At 44.2% G+C, this 20,362-nt stretch overlaps 1 protein-coding gene across 1 annotated transcript; it reads left to right on the forward strand.

Moving 5' to 3' along the window:
• The first annotated feature begins 18,796 nt into the window (after positions 1-18,796).
• Positions 18,797-19,751, forward strand: LOC139835676 (uncharacterized). The gene is made up of 2 exons (XM_071825534.1): positions 18,797-19,062; positions 19,178-19,751. The coding sequence occupies exons 1-2, from the start codon at positions 18,797-18,799 to the stop codon at positions 19,749-19,751; spliced, it is 840 nt and encodes a 279-aa protein (XP_071681635.1).
• The last annotated feature ends 611 nt before the right edge of the window (positions 19,752-20,362 follow it).

Below are 20,362 nucleotides of genomic sequence, written 5' to 3' on the forward strand. Positions count from 1 at the left end.
ATCCTATAAATTGCTGAAACTTTACCAGAATAAATAAAATCCATTTCAATTTATAAAAATACATATGAGATATTAAAATGTTCCCAAAAATAAAATCTATCCAATAAAAATATAATTTGAAATTTTTATTTTTGATAAAAACTTAATTATTTTAAACTTAATAATTAAGTCTTTTCTTTAATTCAAAATGCAATTAAAATTCAGTAATTAAGAAAAGTGTCCAAATTAAATAAAAACCAGTAAATAAATAAAGAAAATATTAAGACTAATTTTCTTTATTTGTTATTTTGTTAAATCATTATTAGAGAGATTTAAACCCTGATTAATAATTACCCTAATTATTAATTGTTTAAAAATAATAAAATGCCAAATTCAATATTATTTTTATTTCCAAGTTACTAATAACTTCAACTTTAAAATGAAGTTATTAATCATAGAACTTTATGGTAAATAGCAAACCCTAACTCCATATTGAATGATATTACAACCCTATCATTTCATGTGAAATCTAAAACCCTAATTCAACTAGAAACCCTAGTTCCACTATTACATGTGAACCCTAATTTGATTCTAACCTAAACCCTAGGTTAGAGCATGTGATCATGATACTTTCCTTTCAAACATAGAACCATAATAACAACTAAATAATTGACATGACCACATAAAATGTAAGAACCCTATCACTAGTTAATTGCTATGTTATGTTCTCATGTAAATAAAACTTATTGATCTAGTAGGATCAACCAAGTGTAAAACCCTAGTTCCTATTCCCAAGACCACCATCCTTAACTATCCATGATTAGCATCACACCATTGTGATGAACCCTAATAGTAACAATGATTGATGATTACCTTACATTCCATACTCCACTAAACCCTACTAGTGTGAGATACTTATGAACCATCCTATTTAGGAACCAACCATTCTCTACTTAGAAATCGAATAGCTAATCCAAGATAACCTTAACCTTAATTGTAATACTTCTTCTTACTTAAGAAGTATGTTCTTCAAAAGTTATTCTTTTGAAGGAAGTAAAGAATAGTCATCAACCCTGCCTTATAGGACGTACAAACCCTAGCTATCTAGTACAAAAAGGTATACCAACCTTGATAGCGCCCATATGCAATTAAATTCCTAAGATACTCATGCTTCACTAAAACTATACAAGCTCTAGTTGTTGATGAATACAACTGTGTTGACATCCATCTAATCCTTACTCCAGAAACCAATTAGAATCATAGTAAACCATAGAACTCCACAACCCTAATTATCATACTTGTTCTTTATTAAAGAACATGTTCTTCAAAAGTTATTCTTTTGAAGTATATGATAATTAATCATTAACCACGCCATATAGTGCTAAAACCAACCACTATTCATTACATGTTAGGACTATACCAAATGTTATTGTTGTGTGCAATTAGTATTATTGTTATGATATATTGCAGCATCTGTTCATTATATCAAGCAACCAATCTTTAATAAGAACCTTGTTTGTGAATCACTCTAAAAGTGCAACACACCCTAAGAAAATCATTTCAACTAACTAATCCTAAATCACCGGGGTTAGGTCACGCTTAGAGCGATTGCATCTCATACTTATGCATTATTGCATCCTTGCCAATCTTTTAAACATCGTCCTTACCGGACGATGATGCTATTTCACAATTTGGAGTTATTGCGTATCGAAGACCTTGCCTGCATAATCTTGCAGTCAAGAAAGGCAAGTTCATCGCTTGCTCATGTCATTTGAGTATTTTTACCAAATTACTTGCAAAGTACTATATTTATCACTATTGCATGAAAAACAAAACCACTATTTTCATAACTATGAATATGACTATATGGTGGGCAATGGAACCATGGATTGTGTTGATATGGTGGAGGTTCCATTGCAAGGGTTATATCCATCTAGGATTAAACAACAAATGTCGTCTAGTGATTCTTGTGCCGTAATACCCGTGTTAACCATAAGATCCGGAGTGGGACGGAGTAGTCAAAAGTGTTTCCACCTCTCGTTCATCAACGGATGTGCATTACTGGGTGCACTTGATCTCGAGAGACAAGATGCAGGGGGGAACCCGTAGAAGTCCCCACAGTAATGTGGTCTATGATGGGTTGCAACTGCCAGCGTAGGAATGTATGGTAGAGCCCTGCATTGTCGTCGTGGTCGGGGTCCATCCTTAATTGGTGTAAGAGGACCGGCGTGGACCCAGGGTCGGAGATTGCAACAACGGGTGGGTGTTCGAGGTAGCGGAGGAACATGATTGGCTAGACCTTATACCGGGCCTCACACCATAGGAAGTGTGGATGGGGAATATGCCCGGTTGGCACCAAGGATAAGATCTCTTATGGGTAAAGCAACACACCTCTGCAGAGTGTAATGAACCGTGACCTGTCACTCCCTGTTCCGGGTTTGGAACTGTGAACGCTGCCGGAAAGGAACTCCATGAAGTTCTAGTAAACCGGTGAAGGCTGACGGACATAATTCTTCTGAATAAAAGCAACCTTTTGAAGAAATGGTTATGAAAACCTGCATTGGTATTAGACTTTCTGGTCTAATGCCGTAGCTAGTGCATTAAACACCTCTTTCCTATAATGAACTTGTTGAGTACGCTCGTACTCATCCCACTCTTAAATCCCCTGCTTAGATATGGAGGCCACGATGGAGGATCTACAGTACAACTCGAAGGCCGAGGAGTCAACAACTACTTCAAGAGACAGGACCCTGTCAGAGGAGTCAGATATCACATCCAACAAGGGAAAACCTAGTTTAGCCATAGAAGGGAACTAGCTTCCTAAACCTAGCTCCTATTTAGCTAGAATCTATTCTTAGCCTCTATAGCTTGTTAAATACTCTACAAATAGAGTTCGTGATAAGACTAGACTACAAGTCGTTCTTCTGGAGTTTATTTGCAGTTTTACCTCATTGTAAAGTAGGAGGCTGTGATGATCTTATGTAACAGAGTCAATGTTGTAATTCTATAGACATGCCTTGGACCCGCATATGTTTCTGTTGTACCACTCTGAGCGATATAATACTAGTGGAACGGTGTTTCATTGGTGTTATATCAGACTTGCATACTACACCATGCAGTGGTATGCCGGGTCACCACAGTTGGTATCAGAGCAAATGCTTTGACCTAGGATTAAAACCTTTTAAATGAGACCTATAAGATTGGTAGTGTCTATAGGAAGTTGTCTTAGTTAAACCAAATACTTCTTATGACTTGAGATGGATATTCACTTGAGAATAATCCTGACACACTTGAGTCAACCTTTCCTACCTATCTTTCCTAAGTAAAGTTAGTTAGCCAATCCCAAACATGTAGGACACCAGTAAGTCCTTAGAACAATAGATGAGTAGATCACAGTTGGTATACAATACATGGTAGTCCAAAGAGAGGATACGACCATAAGGAAGATATCCTATTGGAAGATGTGTACCAACACATGTTATGTTAAGTAGGAATTATCCAGACTTGTAATATATAAGAGTGATATCAAGTGATAAAGATAAGTAAAGTAGGAAGATAGCCTACTAGAAGGTGTAGACCAAGTTAAGTAATGAGTAAGTAAATTATCCCAACTTGTAAAACAACTGATAGTAAGTGATAAATATAAGTTATATAAAGTAGTATAGACCATGATGAGTCAATCATGGAAGTTAAGAAAGAGTGATAGGAATAAAATATGTCTACTTACATGGTAGAGTTGTTAATCATATATGATTCACTTGAGAATCATTATGTGATGGACTAGAACATCATAAACATTTGGTAGGAATACAATAAGAAGCCAGATGTTAAACAATAGTGTAAGAATTGTGTTCCAAAAACCATGGGAAGTGTGCCAAGCACATCATGACCATAGTCTTATGATACAAACATTTGAAAGTATAGGAGCTGTATTCCAATAGTATGTGTTTAGAGTAGCAATGTTAGAACCTAGAAATATCATGTGAGATAGTCCTCAACAAAATGGAAGTTAAGTAGTACTTCCAGAAAATTTTTTAGGTTAACTATAACTATCCTAGCCTACTTTGTTTCAAGTTTATCTCATTGCAAATGTGCAATTGAGGTAAAGGCTGAGACAAATAGTAGAATCCCATATATTCGTGCTAAGTATCACGAAATAAACCTATCTTATGTGGTCTTGTATACTACACATCAGAGCCTGATGTTTAGAGATGTCTTACTCAACTATTATATTCAGGTCTATGATGATGTGTATTATAAGCACAAAGCTGAATCTTCTTGGATTTTATTGGATTTTCATTGTTTGACTAGATACATACTTGAAGTTTGACTTTGATATGCAAATGCATGTTGCAATATCAAGTCCTTACTTGATGCTATAGATCTAGAGGGTAATAGTAAACGTGTGAGGAAGTGACGAACTCTGAAGATCTTAAAGACAAGATGAAGGTTCATCAGTGAAAGGAAGTAAAGTTGAGGGAAGCAACCACAAAACTCTGAAGGAAGTATTAATCAGAAACTCATGCTTAGCCTTAATAGAGCAGTACTTTGGTACATAAGAAGCATGAAGGTGAGAAATCTGGTGATTATGGTGAAGCTCAAGCAGATCCATAATCATTATGGAAGAGGGAATGCATGGGAAATCACTTAGGATACTATATTCATAGTGTCAGCTAGTGGCTTTCTTACAAAATAAACCCTGAAGAAAGGAAGATGACCTATGAAACCATAGCAGATATAAGAAGAACATAGTTGATATCATAAGACCACAATTGGTATAGTATCAATACTACGAGATAAAGTAGAAGATGTCCTGACCAATTGATCAGAACCTATACTAGAATCCATTTTTTAGATAACAAATAGCCACAATTGGTATCAAGTAGTCCACCATTGGATTATTTGTACCAAGAAGTTGTGAACAAATACAATTTTGTTAACCAAATAACAATGACCTATAATCATTTAGTCGAAGGATTCACATTGGATGTCCACAATTGAGTGGATACACCACAAGTATTCTTCGCGAGACCTTAGAAGAAGTACAAACCATAAGTTAAAACTAGACCAATATTCTAACCATAAGTCCAATGGTTGGAAGAAAAGGAGTTGAAGACCATAAGAAAACTCTAAGGGGTAGAGTAAAGATTGAGTTGGATGTACAATAACTCAAAATTTTGAGCAAGATAGAAGCAGAAGGTCTGAACTGAAAGGAAGTTCGATCTTATTTTCATAAGATTGTTGAACACTATTTTCAGAAGGATGTCAGACCAGAAGCCGAGGTTCATACCTCGAGGAAGCAAAAAGTGGACTATAACTTAAGAAAGTGAGTAGTATTTACTCAGAAGGATGAAAGCTCAAGTAAGTGAAGCATAAAGAAATTGGACGAAGAAAATACCATAGACCAAATACAGCTCAAGAAGGCCAAAGACCAAAGTAGTTTGACCATACCAAAACTAAAGTCTATTTGAAAGAATCCTTTCATGGAACCTAAATAACCCAAAATAGTTATAGGTATCAACTATAAACCATGATTGGATGGACTAAATGAGTCTAATCCATTCTTAGAGGAATAAACCATCATGATCATTTCCATGTTAAGTACCTTACTTAGTACCATTATTGCAGTTTTGGTAGTAAGGGAAAACAAAGACCTATTTACCAATTAGGAGTATGTTGTTAAATTAGTCTTCAGTTGAGACTAGCATCATCAGAATAAGTGCCAATCATTGAATCTTCAATGAGAAAGGAAACAAGCTTATAGAGTTGAAAGACTAATTAAAGTTAGAAGCCATGGCTCAGAGACAAGTATTATTAGATTCCAGAGAAAAATCATAGAACTGGAGTAAGAAGCTAATGTTCAGAGACAAACCCTAATGGATTCCAGGAAGAATCTGGACAAGGGATATTCAATTATATCCAGTAAGATCAATACAGAGTTCAAGAAAAGTCGTAGTCTGCACAAGTCAGATCCACACTTTGGAAACGTGAGAGAGTTCAAACTTCGAGGACGAAGTTTAGTTTAAGGGGTAGAGATTGTAATATCCCAGGTATTGGGGTTACAAAAATAGAGGAAACAGATGTGTGCATTGCATTCATGCATAGAACATCTGGGGAATTTTAGCGCTTTAAAGTAAAACAGTCACAGTAACTGAAGTTTCACTTGACCTTGGTGGAATTGAAGTAGCTCATCAAGTCAAGCGCTATAAACCTCAATGTGTCTTTGCTAAAACCTTGTTTTGAGTAGAGATGATTTGATCTAAGGGGATTGATCAAATGGAATTAAATCTAACACAACAACACTTCAATCAATGATCCATTGCTTGATCTTATAACAGATCATAATATGGTAATCATTGCCATAACATAAAAACATCTGTTCAACTACAAACCAAGTAACAATAAAATGGAGAAAACATTCTTGACTATCTTCTCCATGTCTTAAAACTAATCCTTGATTCTACCATGAATCTCATGGTATTCATTCTACTTCAAACTTGGAAACATGACAAGGAGATCAACCCTAAAAGTATATATTCTTCTCTATTCCACATTATTAAGCATCAAACCTAGAGAGGTGAGAGTTCTATTATAATTATTAGAGAAGCATTAACAAACCTTGAGTTAAACCTTGGATATACATCCAAGTATTCAAATCATCATCTTTAAGAGGAACCCTAGGATCTTATTCAAGATATTTCCTAGAGAGAGAATCCATTTATGTTAACCATAGATATTGGTGACCACATCATTCTCTATGGAGCCTAACCTTAGGTTAGTACTAAAGTCCTTCCCCAAATGAGAGAGAGGCCACTCATACCAATCTTAGCTTTACCTATTTAAGAATAAAGGACAACCTTTGAACTAAAGTATTAGGAGATTAATTCAACCAAGATAGCCAAGTGGAGTTTCAGACTAAATACCTATTGAGATATTGTGAATACACCATAAACCCTAGAATAACTATTCCTATGAGAGAGAGCTCAAGTTATGGTGTTACACTCAAGTTAATGAGGCAACACTTGGACTTAGGGGAGAGAACCATCAATATAACCAGATGATTATATCATCATTGATTAAGTAGAACCCTAACATAATATCTCAGGCATTCTCATGGGATATAAACTTTAGAGGCAACCATAGTAGTCCCATTCAAGAAGGTAAATTAAAAGTACTATACCCTAGTTGATCAAGACAATGCTTGATCATGGAAGTGAGAAACCTATTTAATAAAAGATACCTTAGGAAGCCAAACCTTGATCATTATAAATTGAGTGATGATCATAAACCCTAAGAACTTGAGGTAGAGAGATTAAGAACAAGTTGATTATGCCTAATCCATGATCATGCTCTTAAGGTATGTGAGGATAAGTTAAACCCTAATAGGATAAGTAGATATCATTCACCACATGAAATCATAGGGAGGTAACTAGTAAGCAACCCTAGGCTTATATCCCAACCTTAACTTGTGAATCACTTGGTGATCATAAGTAGAATCCTACCACCTTTACATTCTACCTATTCTTCACTTAAGACCCACAAGAAAACCTTTAGAATCAAACTCTATACTTTATATGGTGAGAAACCATCCATCTATATGACCAAAGTTAACTATAAAAAAGAACTATAACCACTGTAGTTACTTTAATGATTAATTAAGGATTCTAATAGAAGTCCATTGGAATAAGATAGAACCCATTCTCAGATCTTTAGTAACTAGAGGAGCACATGAAATACTAAGCCAGAAATTATATTATCATACAGAGGGGAGATTAAAACCTAGGCCATAATTGAGATTCAAACCATGTGCAATTAGTAGAATATGATTAGAACCGTAACTGTTCATTAGTTGAATCCTATAATTCAATTATTAAACATAATAGACACCCAATGTTAAACCCATAATTAAACCCATGTGTGGTTATCAACCACTTATCCTTATAATTACAACCAAACCATAATGAGAGTAATATCTACTCTAATAATTATGGATGTTATTAAAAATATAACACCAATGCTAACCTTGAAATTGGGCTAGCATCAACCCTATAAAACCTTAATAAATAAGTGTTCACATAAATTCATGTGTAAGTGACCAACAATCTCAAATGTGAGATCAAGTCCTTAGAGATATTTTTAGCACATGAAATCATGCCATTTAGTCACTTATTTAATAGGACTCCATAAACAAGCCTTACTTGGTGACTTGTTCTTACAAAGTAATACCCAATAAAACTCTACATATCATCAAATAAGAACAATATCATTTGGAAACCACTTTGAGTCCTTCCAAGATAGTATTCAAATTCTTGTCATGTGGGCACTTAATTCAATGCTCTATAGTATTAAAAATTGCAATAAGGCTCACATATATGTTTGTTCAACAACAATGGAGTAATACATTTATCCTTTTCTTATTCCTAGTGAAATTCAAATTATAAAATGCATGCATGGTATAAAATAAATTAAGTTTGAATTAAAAACAGAATGTAAAATAGAAAAGGAAAACAGAAAAGAAAAATAGAAAGGAAAAAAAAGAGAAGCTTACCTGGACCTTACCTGGAGAGCAACCCACCAGCAGCCCATCAGCACCAAGCCCAGCAAAGCCCATCGCAACCCACCATACCTCTTCGTACAAAATATCAGGGAGGGGGTCGTCCTCATCCCTTCCTCACGCATGGAGGACACCACGACGCCGTGGTCCGCTTCTCCTCGTCGCTGGCAGCACCTCCTCGACCGAAGGCATGACGAGGCGCGCCCTGGCGCCGTATAAAGGCCCATGATGAACCCTAGTTCCAGAGTTTCTTCCTTCTCTCCATTTTTTCCCCAAATCGAAACCCTAGCCTGTACGGCCATCGACCATCGCCGCCGATGTAGACCTCCTCGAGCCACGCCGTGGACACCATCGTGATCGCCGTCTTCGACATGCCCAGCCTACAAAAGGAATCGAGTGGAGGCATCCCGTAGCACCGCCGTCGAGCTCGTCTTCTCCGACGACGGGAGCAGGCGATTCCGGCGAACCAGACCTCCTCTTGCCCCACCGCCAAGCTCTGTGTGCTCCTGGTGAGCTCCTGATTCTCCTGGGATGCCTAGCCCGTCCGATTGCGTTCCCTAGTTACGTTGCACCGTGCACCTGCGAGCTCGGCCGCTCGACCTCGTCGCCGGCCAAGCTCCGGCGACCATTTGGAGGCGGCGACACCACCAATAGATTCCTCTCGTTGTGCTCGTTCCAACAAGCCCCTACACAGCCCCGCGAGAACCCCGTAGCGCCGGCGCCGTCGCCAACATTCCGCCGGCAGAGAGCCCCGCCGTGTTTTCAATTTTGACCCCAGTCAACTGCAACGTGGCATCTGACGTGGCCTTGGCCCACCAGTCAGCCTCTGTGCGTAGCAGTAGCCTGGGTGCGTTTAGGATTATCTATTTAATTTCAAATCCTATAAATTGCTGAAACTTTACCATAATAAATAAAATCCATTTCAATTTATAAAAATACATATGAGATATTAAAATGTTCCTAAAAATAAAATCTATCCAATAAAAATATAATTTGAAATTTTTATTTTTGATAAAAATTTAATTATTTTAAACTTAATAATTAAGTCTTTTCTTTAATTCAAAATGCAATTAAAATTCAGTAATTAAGAAAAGTGTCCAAATTAAATAAAAACCAGTAAATAAATAAAGAAAATATTAAGACTAATTTTCTTTATTTGTTATTTTGTTAAATCATTATTAGAGAGATTTAAACCTTGATTAATAGTCACCCTAATTATTAATTGTTTAAAAATAATAAAATGCGAAATTCAATATTATTTTTATTTCCAAGTTATTAATAACTTCAACTTTAAAATGAAGTTATTAATCATAGAACTTTATGGTAAATAGCAAACCCTAACTCCATATTGAATGATATTACAACCCTATCATTTCATGTGAAATCTAAAACACTAATTCAACTAGAAACCCTAGTTCCACCATTACATGTGAACCCTAATTTGATTCTAACCTAAACCCTAGGTTAGAGCATGTGATCATGATACTTTCCTTTCAAACATAGAACCATAATAACAACTAAATAATTGACATGACCACATAAAATGTAAGAACCCTATCACTAGTTAATTGCTATGTTATGTTCTCATGTAAATAAAACTTATTGATCTAGTAGGATCAACCAAGTGTAAAACCCTAGTTCCTATTCCCAAGACCACCATCCTGAACTATCCATGATTAGCATCACACCATTGTGATGAACCCTAATAGTAACAATGATTGAGGATTACCTTACATTCCATACTCCACTAAACCCTACTAGTGTGAGATACTTATGAACCATCCTATTTAGGAACCAACCATTCTCTACTTAGAAATCGAATAGCTAATCCAAGATAACCTTAACCTTAATTGTAATACTTCTTCTTACTTAAGAAGTATGTTCTTCAAAAGTTATTCTTTTGAAGGAAGTAAAGAATAGTCATCAACCCTGCCTTATAGGACGTACAAACCCTAGCTATCTAGTACAACAAGGTATACCAACCTTGATAGCGCCCATATGCAATTAAATTCCTAAGATACTCATGCTTCACTAAAACTATACAAGCTCTAGTTGTTGATGAATACAACTGTGTTGAGATCCATCTAATCCTTACTCCAGAAACCAATTAGAATCATAGTAAACCATAGAACTCCACAACCCTAATTATCATACTTGTTCTTTATTAAAGAACATGTTCTTCAAAAGTTATTCTTTTGAAGTATATGATAATTAATCATTAACCACGCCATATAGTGCTAAAACCAACCACTATTCATTACATGTTAGGACTATACCAAATGTTATTGTTGTGTGCAATTAGTATTATTGTTATGATATATTGCAGCATCTGTTCATTATATCAAGCAACCAATCTTTAATAAGAACCTTGTTTGTGAATCACTCTAAAAGTGCAACACACCCTAAGAAAATCATTTCAACTAACTAATCCTAAATCATCGGGGTTAGGTCACGCTTAGAGCGATTGCATCTCATACTTATGCATTATTGCATCCTTGCCAATCTTTTAAACATCGTCCTTACCGGACGATGATGCTATTTCACAATTTGGAGTTATTGCGTATCGAAGACCTTGCCTGCATAATCTTGCAGTCAAGAAAGGCAAGTTCATCGCTTGCTCATGTCATTTGAGTATTTTTACCAAATTACTTGCAAAGTACTATATTTATCACTATTGCATGAAAAACAAAACCACTATTTTCATAACTATGAATATGACTATATGGTGGGCAATGGAACCATGGATTGTGTTGATATGGTGGAGGTTCCATTGCAAGGGTTATATCCATCTAGGATTAAACAACAAATGTCGTCTAGTGATTCTTGTGCCGTAATACCCGTGTTAACCATAAGATCCGGAGTGGGACGGAGTAGTCAAAAGTGTTTCCACCTCTCGTTCATCAACGGATGCGCATTACTGGGTGCACTTGATCTCGAGAGACAAGATGCAGGGGGGAACCCGTAGAAGTCCCCACAGTAATGTGGTCTATGATGGGTTGCAACTGCCGGCGTAGGAATGTATGGTAGAGCCCTGCATTGTCGTCGTGGTCAGGGTCCATCCTTAATTGGTGTAAGAGGACCGGCGTGGACCCAGGGTTGGAGATTGCAACAACGGGTGGGTGTTCGAGGTAGCGGAGGAACATGATTGGCTAGACCTTATACCGGGCCTCACACCATAGGAAGTGTGGACGGGGAATATGCCCGGTTGGCACCAAGGATAAGATCTCTTATGGGTAAAGCAACACACCTCTGCAGAGTGTAATGAACCCAGACCTGTCACTCCCTGTTCCGGGTTTGGAACTGCGAACGCTGCCGGAAAGGAACTCCATGAAGTTCTAGTAAACCGGTGAAGGCTGACGGACATAGTTCTTCTGAATAAAAGCAACCTTTTGAAGAAATGGTTATGAAAACCTGCATTGGTATTAGACTTTCTGGTCTAATGCCGTAGCTAGTGCATTAAACACCTCTTTCCTATAATGAACTTGTTGAGTACGCTCGTACTCATCCCACTCTTAAATCCCCTGCTTAGATATGGAGGCCACGATGGAGGATCTACAGTACAACTCGAAGGCCGAGGAGTCAACAACTACTTCAAGAGACAGGACCCTGTCAGAGGAGTCAGATATCACATCCAACAAGGGAAAACCTAGTTTAGCCATAGAAGGGAACTAGCTTCCTAAACCTAGCTCCTATTTAGCTAGAATCTATTCTTAGCTTCTATAGCTGGTTAAATACTCTACAAATAGAGTTCGTGATAAGACTAAACTACGAGTCGTTCTTCTGGAGTTTATTTGCAGTTTTACCTCATTGTAAAGTAGGAGGCTGTGATGATCTTATGTAACAGAGTCAATGTTGTAATTCTATAGACATGCCTTGGACCCGTATATGTTTCTGTTGTACCACTCTGAGCGATATAATACTAGTGGAACGGTGTTTCATTGGTGTTATATCAGACTTGCATACTACATCATGCAGTGGTATGCCGGGTCACCACACGCGGCCTGGTGAATGCCATCTCGTTCTCTTTCTTCCATCCCGGTCAGATCTAGGTACGTGCGAGTAGCATAATTGTCTTATCGACCCTGCTGAATGACGCCGCGGACAGATAGCATAAGGGCATCTTCAACGGGGCAACGCATTTCAGACGCCCAAATTTTCCATCAGCGTCCGTTTCCATCGCCTGGCGGACGCGAAAATGACCGCGAGACGCAAATTTTCCATTTGCGTCGGGGGCACCCAGCAGTCCGACGCATTTTGGAGACCCCAATGTTTTGTTTTCAGAACTGCTTCTTCTTTTCCTTCGTTTAAGAACCCAACCAGATGCATGGAGGGTCACATCATCTGAAATTTTACTGCCCATGAATCTTTGAAACAACATGGAGAACAAACGCAAAACAAGTTGTAGTGATCATGACATGCTTTCTTGAATCGGATAAGTTCAAACATATTTAACATACAAACTAGAGAACAAACACGGAAACAAATAAATTTTAAACTAATTCTTGGCCTTCTTGTTCGAAGGCCCCGCCTTGTCGTCCTCACGGACGCACCTCCTGCTTGTCACCCCCTCCTTCGAAGAGGTACTGTCGGTCGACACGTCCGACGAGCCTGAGTTCCAGTCCAACGACTGTTCGTTGGGGTCTTCCTCGTCGCCAGTAAACGGACGACGAGCCTCCGCCTGCGTCCGCGCCCTCGCCCTGGCCCTTGCCTCCTTCCTTTCCGCCGTCGCGTCGTCCGCCGCCTCCAGCCGTGCCCACTTTGCGTTGGAGTCCCCCTCCGCCTCCTGGCCGTCGAGGCCAACGACGCCCCCTCCTCCTCGCCCTTCGTCGACGAGGAGCTAGGGTTGCTCGGCGTCGCATCCCTATCCCACCAATGTCGCCACGGCGGCTTCCCCTCGCTATCGGTGTCTGATGGCAACGACAGGTTGCTCATGGTAGCTAGCCGGTGTTGGAGAAGAAGAAGAATGGCAGCCGGTTGGACGTGAATTACAACAGGCACAGGGGTTATATTCAACGGGGATTAATGGCGGCGCGTATAACGAAGAGGCATGGGGTTGCTCTTCCGTGGCGGTTCGGCGCTCCATTCCAGCGGTTGGCGGATCGATCGACACGGTTGCCACTCCGACGGTTGACCTCCCCGACAGTTGCTTTGCTTTAATTCGCGCCGATCGAGGCAGGGTCGCTGTCAGGACCCATGGGGGAAGCGAGCTGCATCTCCGCGGACGTCCCGAACACGATGCGTCGCGTGTGAAAGTAACAGCCAAAGTCAGGATCGCTTATTCGGGTCATGCCTTAGTTCGGTCCTATGCAAGTCATTGGACTCCCACTCTTCGTCTCCAAGTACCGGACCGTAACACAGTCGCCTTGGCGTTGAGCAAAGCTCAAATTCAGACACGCATATGAAGGGGAAGAGCGAAGGAGCAAAGATCAGGATGGCCTAAGTCGGCAGTAGTCGCATGCACGTTATTTGCCGAAATTCCTAAAAGTTTCCATACAATTGCCTCCCGGCAATACCGGAGAACTAATATCGATTGTCCTTTTATTCAGGGAGGGCTGCTCCGGTGCTCCCTAAACGAAATTGAAGGATCATAGTTGTTTTTTTTTTCTCCTATGTAGGGTCTACCGAAACTCATATTCAGCCAATGTATACCTATTTATATTGATACGGTATGTGTACATCACATAAGAAAAAAAACACGTGAGTAAGATCTTTATAGGATCTTTCTATTTCAGCACACGCACGTGACCGTAGATACGTATAAAAACGAGGTACAACACAACGCGGATCACACCGCGGGCCATACATGCCTGTATAGGGTTGTACGGATGGTAAACCTATAGTAAAATTACGATCGTGCTCCCGCTTATGAACATGTATTAATAGATCTCCACCGATTTTTTCCAGGCGAGGAGCACCGGAGCAACAGGAAGATCCTTGGCAGCCTTCTTGCCACCAGGAAGTAATTTCTTCACGATGAGGTCTACTGCATGGTGGGCTTCTTTGGCTTGCAGGGCGCGCTTGAGGTCACCGGATCAAGCACGTCAAGGGCGGCATACTTGGCCTTCCGGGGTAGATATCCCGCTCCCGCAGAGTCAGGATAGCGGGGAAGCGCGGTCAAGCCACTCAAGATGAACACGTCCTGCGGTAAGGAGGTCGTCGGCCATATAACCCAGCACAAGGCAGCAACAACAGAATAGAAGCTCGCCAGGAGGGTACGGGCACAATCTAGTTGATCGTCTGGTGGGGGCGAGTTAATTTCAAAAAACCACAACATTACCGCGTGAAGTTCGAAAAACCATCACTATTCAGCGAAATTGCAAAAGACCACCGTTATTGCGTGAATTCGTTTCAGTGTGCACTGATTGTCGATTTTACCCATCCTAACAAGGTTTCTGACAGTGGACCCCACCTCTCACTGATGATATACCAAAGGTGAGACGCTCATCTCGGATAGTTGTGTTGTGTCGTAAATTCAGGGTTTCTTTGTCAAATTACCTTGCTCTTAATAAGAGCATCTCCACTCGTCCCCCCGACGAGGCCCCCGAGCGACGTTTTTCCCATCCGGACGGCGAAATTCGGCCCAGTCGCGTCCCCGGTTTCTCGTTTTCGTCCGGATTTGGCCCTTCATCCATCCGGCGAGCCCACGCCATCCCCGGCCCCCCGGGGACCTATCGGGGACTCCGGACGAGTGAAAAGCGGGGAAGGGCCCGATCTGTCGGTGACTCGACACACGAACCCCACCGCCACCTCGCTCAAAATCTCCCCCACCCCTCGTATCTCTCTCGCCGCCGGCACCACCCCGCCGGCTTGTTGCCCAGATTCCGCCGTCCCTCCTTCCCCACCTGCCTATATTCCGCCGTCTTTCGATGACGGCCTATCTGGCTGCTCTTCCGCCGGCCTGTTTTCCGACTTTGGCCTGCTCCTCGTCGCTCGCGGCTCGGGTTGCCTCGACCACGCCCGTCAGGTGTTCGTCCATTTGCCTCGCCGGCCATGGACTCGGACGAAGAGGAGGAGCAGATGTTCGTCGAGCTTATGCAAGAAGAGATGGCAGCAGCCGCCCAAGACGACGAGCACATGATGATCCTCGGTTGCTTGGCAAGCATGTATGCCGGACTGGCAACTGGTCGACGTGGTGGGTCGGCACCAGGTCGCCGGAAGTGCAAGCCGAGATAGCGAATGGAGGGCTACTGCATGTTGTACGCCGACTACTTCGCCGACAATCCATTGCACGGTGAGAGTGTTTTCCGGCGTCGTTTCAGGATGAGCAGAAAGCTATTTCTGCAAATTGTGTATGCCATCCGAGACTTTGATCCCTACTTCAGATGCAAGGCGGATTGCACTGGTTTGGTTGGATTTTCGTCACTGCAGAAGTGCACAGTGGCTATGAGGAAGCTGGCGTATGGAGCTCCCGGTGATAGTGCAGATGACTATCTTCGGATGGCGGAGTCCACCGCCCTTGATTGTTTCTACCGGTTCTGCAGGGCCGTCATAGCAGTGTTCGGGGACTATTACTTGAGATCACCCACTGTCGAAGACACTCAGAGGATCCTTGCAACAAATGAAGCTAGGGGTTTTCCAGGGATGCTTGGAAGCATTGACTGCATGCATTGGCAATGGAAGAACTGTCCGTTTGCGTGGCAGGGAATGTACAAGGGTCACAAAAAAGGCTGCACTGTGATACTTGAAGCAGTGGCTACCCATGATCTCTGGATTTGACACTCTTTCTTTGGTATGCCTAGATCCAACAATGACATCAACGTCCTAAACTGCTCCCCGGTCTTTTCCAAGCTTGTTGAGGGTCATGCTCCCCCGGTGGACTATGTGATCAATGGTCGGCACTACAACAAAGGATACTACCTTGCAGACGGTATCTATCCAAAGTGGGCAACATTTGCGAGTTTGTCAAGAAACAAGAAGCTTGCCGAAAAGACGTCGAGCGTGCATTTGGTGTCCTCCAGCAGAGATTTGTTGTCGTCCGGTTCCCCGCTATGACTTGGTCCAAAGATCAGATGTGGGAGGTGATGAACTGCTGTGTGTGCCTACACAATATGATTATTGAAAATGAGCGAAAGCATCCGGTTCCTCTGGCTGAGCAAGAAGCACCATATGAGAGAGAGGGTCCTCTTGCACAGCCTAATCACCAGGTGCCTCCATCATGGGCCGCCTTCATTGCTATGCGCCAGGAGATTCGAGACTCTACAATGCATCAGCTGCTGCAAGATGATCTGGTGGAGCACATATGGAGGCTCCGAGGCAACGCCAACGCCGACGCCAACTAGTCTGTCTTAATTTGTTTGAAAAATTGTGAAATTGTGTGCTTCATTTGTTTCAGCACTTGTTAAACATTGTACTGACTATCGCCGAATTTGTTTCAGCAATTTTCGTACTCTTGGTCGTCGAACTTGTTAAATTTTATGTTAAATTTGTTTGAAATACGTCAAATGGTCGAGGTTGGGGGTTTCCTGCCGGGGGGACGGCTAGAACTTCGGCGCTCCCCAGGCCAAATCTTCCTCCAATCCGAACGAAAATTTTGCCGGATTTGGGCGTGGGGAGCGCCAACGAGTGGGGATGCTCTAAAGGCGTTTGCTCCGGCACAACCCCACCCCCAAACTCAATCTAAAATTTGGCAAACTCAAACACAAGGACGACTGAGATCGCTCGATACCCCTTCATTTTTAATACAAAATTGTTATATGTATCCATATACAAAACCCGTATGGCCCAATTAGATTGTACGAATACGGTATACGAGTAACACACCATATCGGCACTGACTTTGCCGGACGATGGAATTGTTGCCTGACCGGCGGGAGGCACGACAACGTGGCGGCGTTCCTGCTATGAGGGACAACGAGTGGTGCTAGCTGGCGGGTGGCGGGAGGGATGGCAACGCGGCGGCATGCCGGCTACGAGGAATAGCGATAGGTGCTCACCGGCATGATCAGTCAAGATGGCGGCGTGCAAAAAAATACGATGCAGCGGCGCGGTGTGCAGCCGTACAATTCGACGGACCCTCTGACGGACTGTCTGGCATGTTTAGGATGAAAGCAATGACATGCCGGTCGTCAGGGCCGGCCAGACCATCAACGAGTCATTGGTACTACAAGGCCGACGACAAGTTTGGCTATTCTCTATTCCTTGGTTACTCCTTTGTAACTACATATTCATTGGTACTACAAGGCCGGACAGGCCGGCCTAAAGTCTGGTTGTTCTCTATTTATCTGGAACTACAGGGCCGGACAGGCCGGCACTCTGGTCCCGTTAGTCCGTCGGTGGCACGGACGCACGGTTGTCTAACGACTGGGGGCCACCTCGCCAGTTTGAGTTGTGACACTCACGCCGAAAATGAGTGGGTAGAAGACGGGGACGATGGTGATCGGAGGTGTAGTGGGCGGCGGACGAGATCGCAACAGCGGCGGACCTGATCGGTACCGATGTCATTCTTGATTGGCAGCGATGGATCGGCTAGAGGAGGATGTTTAGATCGTGGAGGTTTTGATGGAGATCATTGCTACAGTCTCTATGCACGTATACGACGTATGTGTATACCGGATTTAGATATGGGTTTAGGAGGGCTCACACTTAACCCAAACTGAGTTTGGGGGGAGGGGGTTGTACTGGAGCAAGCCCCCCCTCGATCTCCTCTGCAGGTTTGCCCGCTTGCAGCACAGGCTGCCGCCGGCCGCCATGGGCCCGTCCGCACCTCCCCAACCTCCCACATGCGCCGACGTCTGTAGGTGCTCCGCAACGTCTCTCAAGCAAAGGCTCACGCGGGCGGGTGCGGCGAGGAAGACCTTGGCCAAGCGGCGGAGAGAGCCGGGGGAGGAGACGTCAAACGACAGCACGACGACACGATCGGCGTCCGTGGCAGGGCCGAGCTCGCTGAGGAGGCGCCCGTGGGCGTCCCTCCATCGCCTTGAGGTTCCGCGTCGGGAGGACTAGCCTGGCCTGCACCCGTGCCGTCTACGCCCCGACCTCCCACATCCGCGTCGGGAGGGCGCACTCCAGCTTCAGCGGGTACGGCCCCGAGCGGCTGCGGGCGGGCGTGGCATGCACGGCGGGCCCAAGCGGGCGGGAACAGCGGAGACGGCCGGCGGCTCCAAGGTGAGCATGCGGGCTCGCCACATGTGCAGAGGCGGCGGGAGTGGCGAGCTCGGGCGGGCGCGCCGAGAACGGTGGAGGCGGACGGCCGGTGGCCTTGTGATGGGTGGGCGAGCTCGGGCGGGAACGGCAAAGGAGGCCTAGCCGTCGGAGTTCCACGATATGGCCGAATTCCTCAAGCTCGACTTCGTCAAGGCATTCGACTCCGTCAGCTCGTCCAGCCTCCGCTCCGTCATGCTCGCCCGTGGCTTCCCCGTCTTGTGGTGCGACTGGCTCGACGACATCTTCTCCTCCTCGCGCTTTGCGGTTCTCCTCAATGGAGTGCCTGTCAGATGCGCGTCAGGGGTCTGCGTCAAGGCGACCCTCTGTCGCCATACCTCTTCCTCATCACTGCCGACGTTCTCCAGCGGCTGGTTCGCCGTGACAACGTGTTCCTACATCCCCTGGTGGACAATGCTCCTTGCCTGGTGCTCCAATATGCCGACGACACGCTCCTCATCCTGCACGCGGACGTTGCCGCTGCGCGTCGTCGCTCATCCTCAGACAGTTCGAGCATGCGACTGGGCTTGCTATCAACTACGAGAAGAGCATCCTAGTTCCGATGCATGTCGACACCGCGAGGCTCAGTGGCATCCAATCAACTCTCAACTGCCGCGTCAAAGGGTTCCCTCAGACTTACCTCGGGCTGCCACTGTCTACGGAGAAGCTCCGTATGGCGGCGTTCAACCCTCTCATCGCCAAGGTGGACAAGTATTTATCAGGTTGGCGTGCCCTCCTCCTCTCTGCCGGTGGGCATCTTGTCCTCCTCAATGCCGTGCTCGGTGCCCTGCCCACTTTCGCCATGGGTGCTCTCGAACTACCTCCTGTAGTGCTCGCCGTCCTCGACAGACTTCGTCGTGCCTTCCACTGGGCTGCCACAGACAAGGTCAGCGGTGCTAAATGCCTCGTGTCGTGGGAGCAGGTCTGCCATTCGAGGAACGAAGGAGGCCTGGGCGTGCGCTCCATCTCCGCCCAGAATTCTTGCCTCCTGCTCAAGCTCCTCCATAGGCTGTACTACGCCACCGACGAGTCGTGGCTGCGGCTGGTTCTGGGAAGCGCAGGCTGGGCTACCACTTGATATCTATGGATCGGACACGGCGCTCTTGGGCGCTCACTGGTCCTCGCTGTGTCGCCTCCTTCCTCTCTACCGCATCATCTCCCGCGTCAAGATTGGCAATGGGGCGCGGACGGCGTTCTGGCTCGACTGGTGGTTGCCCTCTGGGCCCATTTCCATCACGATGCCGGAGCTCTTCTCCCACTGTTCCCTGCAATGCGCCTCCGTGCGGCAAGTGCTGATGCACGGGATCGACGCCGTGTTGGCCCCGCGCCTGTCCACTATGGCCTCCCGGCAGCGTGAAGAACTCATGCTGCTCCTGTCCCCGGTGCACCTCGCCAACACCGTCGACGTGCGCACGCTCCCTCTCTGCAGCAAAGCCGGCGGAAAGCTCAGCACCTCCGCCCTCTACAAGTTGTGCACCTTCGGCGGTGTGCTGGACGCGCACCACGAGTTCATCTGGGCCAGCTACGCCCCGTCAAAGGTCAAGTTCTTCGGCTGGCTTGCCGTCAGAGACCGTAACCAGTGCCGGAGTAACCTCCTTCGGAAAGGGATCCTCTCGGATGATGAGAGCGGCTGCCCCATCTGCGCGACGTCGCTCGAGACGACAAGCCATATCCTGTTCGGCTGCCATT

Source organism: Lolium perenne, chromosome 2 (assembly GCF_019359855.2).
Source record: "Lolium perenne isolate Kyuss_39 chromosome 2, Kyuss_2.0, whole genome shotgun sequence".
NCBI lineage: Eukaryota > Viridiplantae > Streptophyta > Magnoliopsida > Poales > Poaceae > Lolium > Lolium perenne.